This window comes from Xyrauchen texanus, chromosome 42, assembly GCF_025860055.1.
Source record: "Xyrauchen texanus isolate HMW12.3.18 chromosome 42, RBS_HiC_50CHRs, whole genome shotgun sequence".
In the NCBI taxonomy this organism is placed as follows: Eukaryota; Metazoa; Chordata; class Actinopteri; order Cypriniformes; family Catostomidae; genus Xyrauchen; species Xyrauchen texanus.
Genome location: NC_068317.1, coordinates 28,989,315 through 29,007,329, shown reverse-complemented (window position 1 = coordinate 29,007,329; position 18,015 = coordinate 28,989,315). Strand labels below are relative to the sequence as shown.

Below are 18,015 nucleotides of genomic sequence, written 5' to 3'. Positions count from 1 at the left end.
ATCCCCTGGCCAAATTGCCCCCATTGGCCCCTATCTATCATGGCCTGGTATTAATCTCCATCCCTGAATTGGCTACATCACTCTACTCTCTCCTCCCCACCAATAACTGGTGTGTGGTGGACGTTCTGGCGCACTATGGCTGCCATCGTCGCATCATGCTATGTAAAGCGCTTTGAGTGCCTAGAAAAGCGCAATATAAAATGTAAGGAAATATTATTATTATAGTAGTTTTCACAATAATATTTGGTAAAAATCTTAGGAAAAAGATTTTCCTGTATAATTAATGGTAAAAATGTACATTATGTTTAACTAGAGAGTACATGTACTTTTTACAGTAAATTATTGTTAAAATTACAGTAAAAAAACATAATCAGGTGTTCCCAGAATTCCCCGCGTGACCCATTATATTTCATTATATTTTATGGGTAATAGTTATGTTTCATCATATTTTTAATATCAATTACGTACACTGGGGTGTTCTGTGTTATATTTGATGTAGTTTAGTTAATGTTTACTGCATTATTTAAATCTCACATGTGTTACCCTGATGGTGTTTAGTGTTTGTGTGAGTGACACTGAGCACTGTCTCTACATGTTAATTGGTCATTGCTCCTGGTAGAGCCACTATTGATGAACTTCATGCTATCACGTGCCCTTCTGTAGTTGCTACGGTGATTAACAAATACCTTTTAAAGTAAAAAGCTGACTTTTACAGTTTCAGAAGTGTAATATCAAGTTTATGATGTTTTTTTACTGTAAATTTACAGCAATTTTTTTTTTTACAGTGCCTGTGTGGTCATGTAAATTACAACCATTTTAAACTTTCTGTAAAGTTGTTTATATTTTACTGTATTTTTTACATAATTATTCAGCTTTTTTTTGTTGTTGTAAAACAACAGGATTTATTTTACAGTGCATACTGGAAGCACAGCTTGAATGTATGACTTTCTCTCTCTCTCTCTCTCTCTCTCTCTCTCTCTCTCTCTCTCTCTCTCTCTCTCTCTCTCTCTCTCTCTCTCTCTCTCTCTCTCTCTCTTTTTAAAGGAATAAATAAGCAGACCATGTCTTGCAGTTCCGCATTTGACCAACAGATAGAGACTTTACATCGCTGTATTGAACCAGTCTTTTTACATTAGTATCTGTGAAGCTTCTCACTCAAGCAGTCTCTGGACTTAAGTCTATCAGAAAGAAACATAGCCCTAAAATATCATGCCTGGCTGTTTAATGACAGTCAAAAATAGAGTTTAGGTCATTTGATGAATTTTCCCATTTCAACATCTTCATTATGGAGCTTATGAAGCCCATGATTTAAAAAAGGCAGGATTTTATTTCTCTCTCAGAACAATCTTAATTTGAGTTTAAATACATTTAAATATAAAGTTTCTCACTGTTTGAATCTCAAAAGTAATGCATGACCAGAGCATTATCAGCACTTTTCTCTGCTGGTAAAATGGTGAAAGCAAGGAGCAGTGTTTTTTTTTTTCCAAAGGAAAGATTGGGCCGTCTCCTAATGTTTGTAAATGTTTTGGCATATTTTGCAAGAGCATCATCTGTCCAACTGTACGAGTAATGGAAAATATTCAGGAAGAATAGCAAACCACAGTGGTCATAAGAAGAGGAAGAAAATGTTAACAGAACACAAATCTTGTGGAACTGAGTTCCAGAAATTGTGTCGATGTCACACCAGACTAGAAAATTGTACTTAACAAATGACTTTGACTATTCAGCAAAACAGTGCGAGAATGGATCTCCCAAAGTCTCGGGAAGATTTAATCAATGCTGACAGCAGGTGGTTAAACTGCAACGTCTCAGTTATTTAATGCTTACACATGCAATTATTTAATGTTTGGGATTGCACTAACAAAACAGTTTCATGGAAATACTGTGTTTTTGGCCATGGTAGTATCAGGAGATTATTTGAAGGACCTTGATGGGGTACCTTGTAAGTGCCATGGTAAATAAATCCAGTAATCATTCAGTACCATCATATATATCAAAGTACCAGGTTGTCACCTGATACATCACTGTACCTTGGTTCCAGATTTGTAACACATCTTTAAAGATATGTTTATAGTAAGCCCAACAATATGGGATGTCAAGCTTGAGATGTATTATAGCCTATCTAAATGATGGTCTTTTTAGATTCCTAAGGATGGATGTAACCCTTGATTAGAGTGGCAGTCATGAATATATAGGTTATTTATTGTGTGTTTGTGAAGGATTGAGCCATTATAAGCATTAAACTGTCAAGCACAATATCTGGTTGCATAATAGTGGAGCATAAATCGCTTTACTTACACCACCCAAACATCCAATCGAATTTAATCTCACCCTCTCCCCCATTTCAAACGCAACTACGTGATGTGTGACGTTGCAGTGGATGGTAGTGATGCCCGACTCGTTTACAAATCGTTCTTTTGAACCGACTCTTTTGAATGATTCAATCGGCGAACACTGCGACTAGAAGTAAAATTGTGAGATGGGAACAATTTTTTTTAACAATAGACTTCATTCAAAGTACTAGTACACAATTTTTGACGGTAAAGAAATCGAGGCTACTTTACTGTCTCTTTAATGAGTTGTAGGCCTGCTGTTTAAATCGGTGTAAACACACACACACACACACACACACACACACACACACACACACACACACACACATATATGTATATATATATATATATATATATAAATATTATTTTTATTCTATAATATTACAATATATATGTATATATTAATAGTACACACACACACACACACACACACACACACACACACACACACACACACACACACATATATATATATATATATATATATATATATATATATATATATATATATATATATATATATATATATTGTCTAAGTCTCGAATTGACTGCAGGTGTCCCTCACATCCCATCAAAAACTAAATAGACCTATGACACCTCTCTGAATATGGTGGGTATCGTGATTATTTAATATGTATATCAGTAGTAATTCATATGATTATTATCGCTAATAATATTGGAAAAACATTTTAATATAGTTAATTCTGCATACTATATTGTTGGAACTCAACTCAACATTTGAGACAATTTAAGCTATAACATAACCGAAAAAAAATAGAAAGTGTAATTCTGGAAACACTGAACGGGAACTAAAAAAAGAATGGGTGAATCGACTCTTTAAATGAACCGATTCGTTAAAATGACTCGGATTTTCCACTGCTTGTGGATGTGGAGGTGGGCCGGGGAGGGACTTCTTGGACCAAAAGGGATTCAAACGTGTTTATGACTTTAGAGTAGAACCGTCGCGTTCAGTCATTCAATGGACACGGACGCATAGCGATAACCGGCCTCATTGTGCGCGCTTCAGGCTGGGAAGCAAAACAGAGAGCGATTCGGTCCAGAAGAAAGCAAGCGCAGATCGCCCCAAGAACAAAGGTGTGTCCAGTTGAAAGACAATTAATAGTCAAAAAGAAGGACAGGACACGCGACAGAGCTCACCGCTGGGAACAATGATCCACGCTGAAGTTTTGGTATTATGAACAAGCCGCGCGTATTGTCGGAGACCCATTGATGCGTCATAAAGGCTGATTGATGCGTCACAATAGTTGTTATCATTCTTCATCAGATTAGAGTGTGCAGAGCGGATTGCTCCTCGCGCGCCCTCAGAATAATTCCAAACGCGTGTAACGGGTATTTATTTTATTCCTGAGAGCAATCTTTTCACAACAATGAATTACCAATCGAGCGTCTCGGTGTCAGTGTCCGGTTTGTCCCAGCAGTCTCAGCCCGCCATGCCCACCCCGGGGACGGTACCCGCGCCGGTGCCCGTCCCTCAGACCATTCCGCCTCAGTTCGGATCCGGATCGTCCGGCAGCTCCGGGGCGGGTCAGTTTGGATCGGGAACCGTGTCGGGCCCTGCAGCGCAGTCCGGCCCGCCGGGCTCACAGTTCGTTTTGTCCAACTCAGCAGCCATCAGAGCCGAGATCCATCGGTTCGAGTCCGTCCACCCGAACATTTATGCAATATATGACCTGATCGAGCGCATCGATGACCTGGCCCTGCAGAACCAGATCCGCGAGCATGTGATCTCAATTGAAGGTAAGCACAAGGCTATTAATTGCAGACTCTGCGTTTAATCGATGCCACAATACAACATCGTTTTGTCCGTCAATGTATAGATATAAGCAGATTGTGCAAGCATAATAGGCACCATATCTGTGACAGGCAAAACAAACTAGTCTAATTAGAGGACTGGCCATCCTTGATCAACGACGCTTGTAGGGTATGATCATTCTAATTGAGGGGCTACTGAGATTTAGGGACCACCAAGTTGACCTCTGATAAACACATTTGCAATAAAACTGCTTATTCATAAATATGCGTTTATGTTTGCTATGAATATTAGTAATTGAATTAATAAAGTGGCTGTTGTTTTCTTTTAGAAGATACTGTAAGGTGTATGTTGCCAAAATCATGTTTTATATTTTGTTTAAGGTTAGTTGGGGAGTGGGGGGGACACATGAGCTTCCAGATAACTTCTATATGTCAAGTAGCTGGATGTATATATGCTTAAAATCATGTATCATAAATTTGCTGCACTTTGCAATAACATTGTCATGCCAAGCAGATGTAATGGTTCTCAAAGTGGACACTAATGGTAATATGAATGTTCTATTATCTGAAGCTCCTCTAGAAATGCTTTCTGCATTGGGATCCTCCATATGTCACAGTCATCAGTCGCTCACCTTGAATGAAGCAAGTTTTAAGGTTTTATAAACACCATTATGTAAGAGACATTGACTCTGACTTGCAGTTTTATCAGTTTCCACAACAGGACTGACCTCTTGACTTCCATATTAAAGGTCATGGTGAAAGTTCAGATTAGATGAGCTTTAGTCACAGGTTATTTATATGCAAATCGAGCCCTTTGCTGCTATAGTCATATAAAAGACACAGATCTCTTGCAGAACCGCAGGTTATTAAAGTGCCCTCTCAGAAATTCTTATTCTGTTCTCAATGATTTTTCAAGGATTTGAAATCCTGAAGTTTCAATAGCTTTTGCATTACACATGTTGGGTTAATGTGCTCCATTTCAGTGTTTTATCAAATGGAATACAGTTCCTTTAATGAAATATCGCAGTTGAATAAATAACAGTTCCCTGCTTAAACATAATAAACTTGAAAAAGAACAAAGCAGATGAATACTTTTTAAATGCATTCACATTAAATGTTTCTTACAATTTCTCATTAAAGTTTCTTAACTTCAAAATAATAAATGTGTGTGGGAAATTAATTTACTTATTTCTTTATAATAATGCTTGCCTTTCAAGATTGACTGATCATTTTTTTATGACCAATACCGATTAATTTAATGTCTAATAATCCGGTTTTTAATACTGTTATACAGTATTTCTGCTTTTTGATACAATGATAACTAAATAAGTTTGAGCCTGCATTAATAAAAACACATGAACTTAAAATATTCGAATAATAATAATTGAAATTATGCCATTTAGAGACCCGATATTAAGAAGTAGAACGTGTCTTTATAATAATGCTTTCATGTCGAGATAGACCGATAATGTTTTTTATGAATGATTATTTTAATATCCGATGACTGATATTACCTATTTTTATAAATGTTGTATTTCTGCTTTTTTAAAAAGTAAAAGCATAACATGCACTATAAATATTCTAATATTAATCATTCTAATAATTATTCCCAATAGTATGGAACCAATACTCGGTTTAGTAGAACAGTGTGGGTATCTGTATAAAAGATTGGTCAAATCAATTATCAGATGATTATATCTGGTTTCATATAAGATGAGATGATTTTGAATGATGTGGTGAATCTTGTGGTTTCATGAATGTAACTGGTGAATTAAAGAACACTGTGAGGAGAAATTTCTGGAAGAACAGAAACCCTTTTGATGTGGCGTGTAGGTGGGCAGGAGTGGCACATCTCAGGAACTACGCTTGAGTGTAGAATTTGGAGAAGAGTTTAAGGTAGCCATATCTATTGTAGCTTACAAGCATTGTCTGACTGTAATTCTATAAGTCACTGACCGCCGGCACCCTTGCATAATATTTATCGTTGATAATTAGTGTAGGTCTGCATCTTGTACTGCTTAAGAGTGTAAATAATCTGTCTTAATAGTATAATCCAACTAATCCTCTTTACTTAGGGTAGGGTTAAGTAGCAACACTGGCTTTGGACCAGCACACTGGTGAATTCAACTAAATATGAACCCCGTATGACTTTCTTTCCTCAGTTGAACATAAGGAGAAACTTTAAAGAACGTTGACGCTGCTCTTTTTTTCAACACAATAAAAGTGAAAGACAAATGGGTTTAAACAACATGAGGTTGAGTAAATAACAACAGAATATTAGAGTCATTTTATATTAGTTTTGCTAGTTTACTGCTTTTCTGTAAAGTTCCAGCATGCATTGCCATTGACAGGCTTCACTTTGTTTCTTCTAACGTTTTTTCCCAGACCTGAAATATACACACCCTGTCAGACAAGCATCCCCCCATCATAAATGTCAGTAACGACTAGTGGTCGACTGATATGTTTTTTTTTTTTTAATGGCCGATGTCGATACTGATATCCAGAGGGCAGGTTGGCTGATTGTGGAGCGGAGGGGGGTGGGGCCGGGTCGGAATATCGCGCGCCCCATCAGGCCGAGTGGGGACCGGCCGCGCGGTATTCCAACACTGGATGGCATGTCCACATTATCAATCGCATTTACTCAAACAATACAGAATCAAACCGACTGTACATAAAGTGCATAGTGAATAAGACATTTACTTATAACAAAAAGACTATTTAGCAGAGATGGACCACTTCTGTTAAAATTAACGGGAGAAATTAGAATGCCCAACTGCAACCAACAGTCAATGGATGTAGGTAGGAAGTCCCGCCTTACAGGTAAAAGAGCCAATCGCCTTTAAGATAAAGACATTGTCTATCAATTAACCCGAGCATTTACATGCGCATTAGAAAATTAGAAACTATAAAAGCTGGGAACATTTTGTTTTTTAGTGTAATCTGAGGTAAAAAAGCTCCATTTATGATACCGGTGTTATCAGATTTGTCTGCTGATTTTAAATATGTACTTTGATTGTAATCTTGACCAACCTTTTTGAAGATTTTGGTCTTTCCCCATTCAAGTAGATAGGAGTTGCACTGTCATGACTGGAAATAGCCTCCTGAAAGCGTTCCAAAGATTGCCGACAGTGGACTCTTGACTTTGGTTGCACTAACGTGCTCGTGCAGATCCAGCGAGCAGCAATCTCCTGACAGATTAAACATCCTGGATCGCCTGCTTGGATTGTGACCACTGACCATCATGATTTGTGAGTCAGAGAAACATTTGATACTGATCCTGAAGTTTTGATTCTGGCTGAGAGAATACACGCTTCAGAGGAAGATATTAGATGCGAGCTCGACGGGAAGAAAATGTTGGATTTTTGTGCCGTTCATGAATTACATCTGTTTAAATGAGATATCTGCATATTTACAAATGGTATATAATAGAAGTTTTATTGATATTTGCCTTTTATCATTAGAAAAGTAAGTTAAAAGAGACAGGGAACTGCTGAGGAGAGACTATTAGAATACGTGCTTTAGATAAATGAGCACTTCACAGGATGCCGGATATGATCAAGTTTTGTGAGGTTTGTTTATTACATCTGTTTAAACGAGTTATGCACATATTTACAGATGGTATATGATATTAGTTTTATTGATATTTGCCTTTTTATCTTTAGACAAGACAGTTAAAAGTTAGAGGGAACTGTTGAGGAGAGAGAGGGAGAATGAAACAGGCGAGCACTTTAACATTATGTGCTCAAGCGCGTCTGCCGTGGCTCTGATATGCAGAACATTTAAATGAGACTGTGTTGCACACCGGTCTGTTATTGTAGTAACATGATGGCACATAACAAAATGAACCATGACTGGACGTTTACATGTCTCAGTTGCTTCACATGCAAGCAAGTGATTTTCGGCGCCTTCAAGAAACAGATCAACCAAACGGTAAAATGTCTCCTGATATAATGCTCAACCATTAGTAACGACCAGTGTCAATCACCCTTGGTTAAAGCTGACTCATCCAATCTACAAAGATGTCCTCAGAAATCCTGCTACACCTGAGTAAAGGCTTACTTGCTGTTGCCATGGTAAATATAATTGTGATGGATCACTGGCGGAATGTCTAGCCCTCGATTTCCAGCTGATTGGCCATAGTCATAGCGTAAGTGTGGAAAATATGATTTGGACTGGTTTGAATCTCACAGCAGATGGAATGTATTTATTAGTTTATATTAGTGTACCCTTGAATACTGGATGTTTCATTGAGGGTTATGAATCATATTATGGCAATCAAGAGCTGGTGACAGGGGAAATATTGTGTTGGGGTATTTTGGCATTAGTTAATGTCGACGTAATTGTCCTTGTGCGAAGCAAATCCTCTGTAGATTTTAGACTGGAATTGGTCCAAAACCAGGAGTTTTGCAAATGATGAGTCAGTTTATTCACATAAGATTTAGCCCAGCTCAAAGTCTTCATCCACCGACACCAAGAAGACCAAGTAAAGTCAGCATGGTATCAAAATGTACCCTGTTTGCTTTCTTAACATGTTCTATTTACCTTTTCTACACATTTTTAATTATAAATCCTTCACTAGTGCCCAAGTGTTAATCCAAATGTAAACATCTTGCCTCTGTAATCTTACTTCAAAATGTATTAACTTGAGTGAACATTAACTATTTTCGGAATTGCACACTACCTTAATTTCAGTATGCAGTATGAATGAACAGTATGCACATTTTCTTTAAACATGGCATAATGCAAAATGTTTTTCTCGGTTTGTAAACTATGACCATGTTTTTCGTTTTCAGAATGTCTTTTAGAGACGCTATGAAGTGCATTCTGTTTTGGGAATTAAAAATACACCCCCATCTGTCCCGTCCACATTTATTTGTGCCTTCTAGTTATTAGAGTACAGAAAGTTCATATGAAATAACATGTTTTGTAAGAGAGCACAGTTGTCCCAATTTTGTATTTCTTTTAAGCAGTGATAAGGCTTATCAGTAATTCATCAAAGGAATGACACACTTGAGCACAAGAGGCCTTCTGGCAGATAGCTATTTGTTTCTTTGGCTTTTCATTCTCCCCGTCATGCTGCATTGGTTATAATATTTACATGGTATTTACATAATCCTCCCCCATTTTATGTCAATACCTGGAAAGTTCAAATTAAAATTATGTCGGACCACATGCAAAATACACCAGATTTATTTTGCCTTTATTATCACATGGCTATATACGAAAAGCACAAAAACTCCTAAGCAACTGCAAGCAACATACTAAAAACTAGGGATGTGCAACAACATTTCAGTAGTATATAATGTATATACTTCAGTAGTATATATATATATATATATATATATATATATATATATATATATATATATATATATATATATATTGGTCGACTGATATAATGCAGAGGCCGATAAATCGGCCGATATTCAGCATCGACATCAAATTATCCTGTTTGGCCATTTTTAAAAAAGAAATTCTTGAGGGCGCTGAAAATCACCTGCTTGCATGTGAAGAGTCAGAGACATGTAAACGACCAGTCATGGTTTGTTTTGTTGTTATGTGCCATTGTGATACTACATTAACAGACCCTTGTTTCATTCTCCCCCTCTCTCCTCAACAGTTCCCTGTAACTTTTAACTCTCTTGTCTAATAATAAAAAGGCAAATATCAATACAATGAATATCTTATACTGTCTGCAAATATGCACATATCTCGTTTAAACAGATGTAATAAACAAACCTCACAAAACTTCAGCAGATCCAGAATCCTGTGGAGTGCTCATAAATCTTTGTCTCTCCTCAACAGTTCCTTGTAACTTGTCTAATGATAAAAGGCAAATATCAATAAAACTTCTATTATATACCATCTGCAAATATGCAGATATCTCGTTTAATCAGATGTAATTCACGAACCTCACAAAAATCCAGCATTTACTTCCTGTCGAGCACTTATCTAATATCTTCCTCTGGAGTGTGAAATCTATCAGCCAGAATCAAAAACTTCAGGATCAAAAGTTCTTCTCATTCACAAATCATGACGGTCCGTCTGTTTAAACTGTCAGGAGATTGCTGCTTGCTGGATCTGCATGAGCGCGGGAGTGCAACTTCAAGGCTGCTTATGAAACCAGGAAAATGCTGCCTCCGGAGGATGTAAACGGATGTATGATGAAAATAAGGTGCTTTTCAAACTGTTCGGAGACCAGTTTCCTTAAAGTGTTCCGTTCATTCAAAACAGATGTCAGTTAAGCCATTAACCGATTAAGCAGCAAGGTAGTAAGTCGGATGCAGCCCAAGATAAAAGCACTTCATGTGTGCTATAAGTAAATATCTTATTCACTATGCACTGTATGTACAGTTGGTTTGATTCTGTATTATGTAGTAAATTCGATTGGTAATGTGGACATGCCATCAGTGTTGCTGGACTACTGTGTGTACTGTTATTTCCTTCTTTCTAATATATGAACAATTTCTTTATGTGCAAATAAATTACTAAAATTTAAACTGCTAAAAGAAACTATCTACCATTTAAAATACAATATAATTTTTTTTAGTTTTGTGTGAAATTGTGTAAATATAGTGGCAAATAAGAGTTCATTATTATTATGTGTAGCAATTTTCTGTTTATTTACTATATTAATTTGTGTGCTATATCGGCATTGTATCGGCTTATCGGCCACCCTGCTCTCTAGATATCGGTACTCGCCATAAAAAAAAAAAAAAACATCAGTCGACCACTTATATATATATAGTCTGCAGGCATTGCAGGTTTCACAGTAAATGTGCACTCTCTTCTGTTGCCAAGCACAGCACACGATGTGTGTTAATCTGGTATTTTCAGCATATGAGCGGCATCACACATTTACTTTGAAGTGAAGCAGCACATGCAGACTTTATATTTATTTAATTAAATCACATCCTTTTGCAGTTAAATGATCACACTATGACATATCACAAATTTGTATCAATTGTTCATTTCAGTGTAAAAGGAGTAAAGGCACATGCTCATAAGCATTTGAAAGCATTTGTCTAATAGTCAGCGTGGGGACCTAATTGAGTCAGTGCTCGGTTCTTCCGGTACTACAGAAACACTGGTATCGTTACATATTTATTTATTTATTTATCCGTATTGACTTAGTACTGAAGTACCAGTACTTTTGACATCCCCAATAAAAACCACTCAGAACACCTTAGCAACGGCATAGCAACATGCTAAAAAACCCCAGTACATCTTAACAACTGCATAGTTTCATGTTATAAAACCCAGAACACCTTAGCAACTGCATAGCAACCTGCTAAAACACTCTGTATAATTTAGCAACTGCATAGCAACACCTTGGCTACCACTAGAACACCCCAACTTTGGTGGCAAGTTTTGCATGGGCAAGCACCACTCACATTCTCTTTAGAAATTGTGAAAATCAAATTATGTAAATTTTTGCATACAAGTCTGTGGATAGTGCAGAATGTAGTTAAAGAGTTGTTTGGTGTATTTTGATTCAAGTGCACTCTGGCTTGTCAGCATCCTTTGGACAAGTTCATGCGACAGCGAAAATGTAATTGCTGTTCTTTTTATGCTGCCATCACCGCTCCAGCCAATGCCATATCAGCAGCTTTGTGACTTTATCTCCTCAACAGCAATGGTTTGGATGCTCTTTCAATTGAATGCTTTTTGTCAGCAATAACTGAACGACCTTCAGCAGATGTTCTTTAGTGTAAACAGAAATCTAAATTCACTGTCATCAGGACTGACAAACCATAGAGCAAAGTGTAGAAGCTCACGAGATTCAGATTTTATGAGAGCTGGGATACTTTAAGACATTGACCGTGTTTACATGCATAAGGATATTCCTTGTGTTTCACAGAAGAAATACATGTGAGTAAATGATGACAGAATTTTCATAATTCAGTGAACTATCACTTTAATTGGAAATGTATGTAAACATGGTCACTGATGGAAAACCTTGGGAATATAATGATAGTGTTTTCATATTGGGTCAATAATATTTAATTAGTTCTTAAACAGTGCGAGTAAATTAATTGAGTAATGATAGATATTTAGTAGATACATTATATTGTGCTTCTCATTTTGAAAGCTTTGCAAACTTTTGATCTTGTTGTCAATGCATAAACTATTTACAGCATATTATGTCCCAGCAGTTTGTTTTTAATAGTTTTAAATAGTTAAATTGCATGAATCGTTTTTCATCATCATAATCATACACCATATGACTTGATAAGAAACATCATGAATGTTTGTTTGTTAATTCTGCATATTATTTGCGCTTTTATATTAAAATCATTTCCACATCTTTCAGTGAAGTCACGGCTTTTCAAAACGGCTGGCAGAAAATAAACTGGTGCCTGTGAAATTTGCATAAGCTTTGTTTAGTCAAAAGCAGCACAAAAGTCTGTGCGCAACATGCTTGTTTAATAATTTCTTGCCGTTTCTATTTCTTCCTAGAGTCTTCCAAGATTCCTGGCCCAAAGCCAAATTAAGATATTTGTTGGTTACATATGCAGGTTGATATTGACACCCTGCTGATGGCCATTATAAAGTAAATGAATGTGTTTCCAAAAATATCTTGTTTTTGAGTCATGCAATGCAAACTCATGCAGTGATTTTTACATATCAGTACCTTGAGTTTAGGTGATACACATCATAGGCATAGTCAATAAACTGAAGTCTAATGCGTTTCTAAGTTGTACTTAAAGGGATAGTTCACCCAAAAATTTTAATTCTCTCATTATTTACTCACCCTCATTATATCCCAGGTGTGTATGACGTTCTTTCTTCACCAGAACACATTTGAAGAAAAATAGAAATATTTCTTAGCTCAGTAGGTCTTTAAAATGCAAGTGAATGGAGATTTCTCATTTCAAGGTCCAAAAATGACAGTCAGAATAAACGTCATCCATATGACACCAGCTGTTAACATATTGTCTTCTAAAGTGACACGATTGCTTTTCGTTCGAAAAAGATCAATATTTAAGTACTTTTTTTTTTTAAAAACTAGATCATGCTTCCGGTCAAGTGCACAGCCGGAAGAGCAGCGCTGTTTACAAGTGAGGAGGAGGAACACTGTACAGTAGTTTGGTTGATTTTGGTTTAGATCTGTTATTGTCTGTTCTTTACTCACAATGGTTCATTTGTGTGCTTATCCTGGATTTCTTAACCGAGAAGAGAATGTGAAATTATCTCGGTATCCATGGCAACACTAATACGTCACACAAGAGACCGCATGGACTCTTACCCTCTCCTGAAGCATTGCATTTTAGTTAAAAAGTACTTAAAAATATTTATCCTTTTTCGCACCAGAAATGACTGTATCACTTTAGAAGACATTCATTTAACAGCTGGTGTCATATTGATGACTGTCTGTGATTTTTGGACCTTCAAAAGAGAAATCGCCATTCACTTGCATTTTAAGGACCTACTGAGCCAAGACATTTTTCTTCAAATGTATTCTGGAGAAGAAAGAAAGTCATACACACCTGGGAAATCATTAGGGTGAGTAAATAATGATACATTTTTCTCTCTTTTTTTGGTAAACTATCCCTTTAAGCGATGAGATTTTTTTGCATGCATGTAATGCAGCTTTGTACAGGTGTTTTGACTGCATTTTAGTCCCCTTAGTTGCGCTCAAGTCTCATGCGTTTCTAAGTTGCACTAGAGCAATTCGTTTTTTTGCATGCAATGCATTGCTTACAATTAGGGCTATTATGATTATGAATTTTAGCTGACAATTAATTGTCAAAACAAATAATTGCGATTATGACGATTAGTTGTCTGTTTTAGGGCTATGACGATAAATTGTCTCATAAATTGTCATATTTTTTATGCATGTGTGCTTTAAACCTTAAGAAGTCATTTTACATATTTAACTTTAAATATATAAATCAAATAATGAAATAGGAATAAACTATAATTCAATTTTAAGGCTTTAAAAACGAATAAATGACATGAAAAATTATGTTTTAAATATCAAAATATTCCTAAATACTTAAAATATGCCTCTCTTTTTGGTCAACTTTAGTTTTGGTCAATTTTACTTTTACAGTTTTTTTTAATTTTTTTTTTACAACTTGTAATTTTTAAATACGAAAGTATATTTATTTGTATTTTATTTTATTTATATGATATTTTTATAATATTATGCAATAGTAAAACATTTCTTTCCTAATTTCTTCATTTTCTTCCACAAGCCCTTGTTTCTCATAAAGCTAAAATTGTATCACTCCACAAAAATAGAATATTATTAGAATTAAATAGAATTGTCATTGATACAGCATGTATGAACCAAGAACGTTTGCCATTAAACGAGCACTTTGCGTTCACTATCAAAGTTTATACTTGTTTCTTTATATTTTCGCGCGAGTTTGGCACGAGCCTCTGCTGACAGCGCTCGAATTAGAGCCCTTCATGGGCTCTTCAGGGCAGGAGCTGGTTGTGGTGCGGCTCAGTGATGCTCGGACACGGAGCACAACTTACCCACAAACTCGCCCTTCATGGCAGTTATACAATATATTTGCTTAAAATTCCCTTATTTGGGCATTAAAATGTAATGTGAATTTGAATGCGAATAATCGCAGTTAGTTAAAATAACCACGATCAGCTGGTTATATAATAATCGCGATAGGCCTACAATGCATTGTTAGGGGGTTAGTGCAGGTATTTTGATGGCATGTAAGTACCCTGATTTGAGCTGATGCACATTGAAGGTGTATTCTTCTGTACAAGCCTTGTTCATTTCTATGATGCACTAAAGAAATTAGATTTTTTGCATGTAATGCATCACATGTACTGCATCGCATGGGTGATAGTGCAGGTATTTTGATTGACTGCATTTAAGTACCGTTTGTTAAGCTAAGGCACATCAAAGACATATTTAACTGCTCACATCATGCTCATTTCTAATTTCATTTCTAAGCACTAAAGCGGTTAGATTTTTTGCATGTAATGCATCACATGCAATGCATCACAAAGGAGTTAGTGCAGGTATTTTGACTGCAGCAGGGCTTGTTAAGCTTTTACAGAGAAATGGTTTAGTGAATATGCACCTATGTGTCTGGACTGCAGATACAACTTCCATGGTCCTATGTTATTGCAGCGCGCCTGTTGCTTAGGAACGGGAGCCTTATAGCTTTGCTGAAGATTAGAAAAGAACAGGAGTTTAAAAAAACATCTCCGATATTCGCTCCGCTTTTGAGAGCTTGAGGGACAGCGTTTTATGAATAGCACCACCACAGATTTTTTCCATTGAAGTAGTGAATGGATAATCAATAATGCTGAAAGACAGAAATATGTGGATACTGCTTATTCATGCGTTTGTTATATTGATGGTTATGATTTAAGACATTAAAGACATATGTTTCATGCTGCAACACCAAGGAATGTACTCTAGGGCTGAAAACATGTGGATTCTGTATGGAAGTGGAGGGATTGGTATTGTTTGGAGTGTTTGCTGTTGCATTAGTATCGATACTTTGCCAGCAGCAGTGTCAACTAATTGTACGTTAAAATTTGAGAGCAGTATGTATGTATGTATGCAATGCACAGTGATGTTTCATAATAATGACATAAAACAGAATGGATATTCTTACAATACATCAGTTTGTTTTCTAAAAGCAATTTTCTACCAAGGTTCCCGTTATAAAACTTTTCTCAAGGAGTTTGAATTGAATGAGGATTTGCTGAAAGTAATTTGGCTTGGAGAATTTGCCATCTTAAGGGATAAGAGCTCATGTTAAAGGAGAAATTCACCAGAAAATGGAAATTTGGGAAAATAATTTTATTTCAATTCCATTCCAAACCCATATCGTATGTGGAACACTAACATAGATGTTGGGCTGAATGACAGTTACTATTCACGTTCATGTTATGGGGAAAAAAAGATCCAATGAAAGTGAATGGTGACAGAGAAAAAGCTTACTGCTGAATATCTCCTTTGGTGTTCCACGGAAGAGTAAATGATGACAGAATTTCCATTTTCTTGGTGAACCATCTCTTTAAAAGGAAGTATTAAATGTCGCATTGTAGTCAGCCCTGAAGGTACCCATCTGTACAATCTACAAATTTGTCCGGAAGGAAAATATTGGTACTTTTTCATGTGGATATCTCTGTCATCGGTTTTTCATCTTTTCAGCTTTTGTTAATTGCGAGAGTTCGCCATTCAGTCTGTGCATCTGTTTCGGCTTTTCACCAAAGAGATTGTTTGGAACAAGATATGCTGAAGAAATCAAATGAAAATCCAAAACAAGAATATGATGCTTTGCTCAGTAGTGGATTTTTCAGATCCGCGAATGAAGGAAGATTATGCACATGGTTTAATCTCAGAAGCTCTTTGTCTGAAATCTTCTGATGCTGCATCAAATTCCAGTTCCTCAATAAGTGGTTCGAAACCATTCTGAACTTGGCGCGTTCTGGACACTTGGAAGAGTCCGAGCTCAAGAGAGGTCATTTGTGCAAGAGGTCACGGGTCACTTGTGTAGAGTCTCTTTTCATAGTACGGCTCCACAGCAGTGACGATCTGAAGCCACTGCCTATCTCTGGAACAGAATGTTGGCCATTGTTCAGGCTAGACAAAGGTGCTCTCTCTGCTTGTTTGCGTGCCTTTTTGTACTCTAAAGTGAGCACACATGTTCTGGTCAACAGAAGCAATTGGGAACTTTGTTTTGATTGTGGTCAAGAGAGCATATGTTGAAGAAGCATGCTTGTAAACACTGTGACGTAACTAGATTTTTACATTTTCTGAAGAATGTGAGAATAGTCCTTACCCAACTATTCAGAGTGGTTGCTACGTTTACTACTTCATTACTCACTGGCTTAAATAAAAAAAGCCCACCCCCAAGTCTTTATGATATTCTATAGAATGTATAGGTAATTCTCTTCTTTCAATGTTTTGCATTGAATTTTGCATTGAAGTCTGATTGTTAGCTAGACACTTCTCAACAGGCCACATGATTACACGTAGCACAAATGGTACAGGACGAGTTATGCACCGAAACTGAAAGAAATGTTCAGGGTTCAATACAAGTTAATCTCAAGCAACTTTGCATGCATTGTTGATTACCACAATAATTTCGACTTGTCCTTCCTTTTCTTTGAATAAATAAAAAAATCAAGCTAACAGTGAGGCGATTGGGGCCAATTTTTGGAGTGGACCTTATAATTTTATTAAATACTTATTTAATACTTTTAATAATATATTACTGTAAATTAGATTAATTCTTCTGGTATAACTTGTGTGTTATTTGAGCTGTAAAGTTATTTAAATCGCTACAGTCATTTTAGTGTTCTAGGGTTTGCGGCGTTACATCGTCATGGCAACGAGGTTGTAAAATTGGATATATACTGTAACTTTGCACAGAAAGTTTAGTAAGTGATTTTGTTGCACTAAAATCATGTTAGCACACACTGTTTACATCTTGAGCCTAAACATTTGAAATGGCGAGTGTTTTAACGTTTACGGATTGGCCCCATTGATTTCTATTGTACTTATTTTACTGTAACCCATGTATTGCTTTTTTCAGAGAAAATGAGGGAATGGTCAAAATTAGTTTTTGTTATAATTAATCAACATCATCCCACAAATTCTGTCAATTGAGCTTAACTTGCATTAAACCTGGAATCTTCCTTTAAAAATAAGGGTTAGGGTTTTTCCTAATGAGGATCAACAGAAGATGCTTGACTTATGCAAGCACTACTAATTATATTAGGAACATGTTAGTGGTGGGGTGGGGTGGCATTGTGGTAAAAGATTTGGGTCAGTAACCATAACATTGAAGTTTCAAACGCTGCAAAAGTCAATCTTTGAAGGTCGCCATTGTGCCCTTGAGCAAGACTCCTAACCCCAGGATGCTTTTTGGGATCTGTCCTTGTAATATAACAGACAGACCTTTAATATAAGATG

General features: G+C 36.5%; 1 protein-coding gene across 1 annotated transcript in view; it reads left to right on the top strand.

Moving 5' to 3' along the window:
- The first annotated feature begins 3,267 nt into the window (after positions 1-3,267).
- agap3 (ArfGAP with GTPase domain, ankyrin repeat and PH domain 3) overlaps positions 3,268-18,015 on the top strand; it is a 199,711-nt gene continuing 184,963 nt past the window's right edge. The window contains exon 1 of the mRNA XM_052114451.1: positions 3,268-4,091. Coding sequence (XP_051970411.1) covers positions 3,722-4,091 — 370 coding nt within the window. The 5' untranslated portion in view covers positions 3,268-3,721. The remainder of the gene's footprint in view (positions 4,092-18,015) is intronic.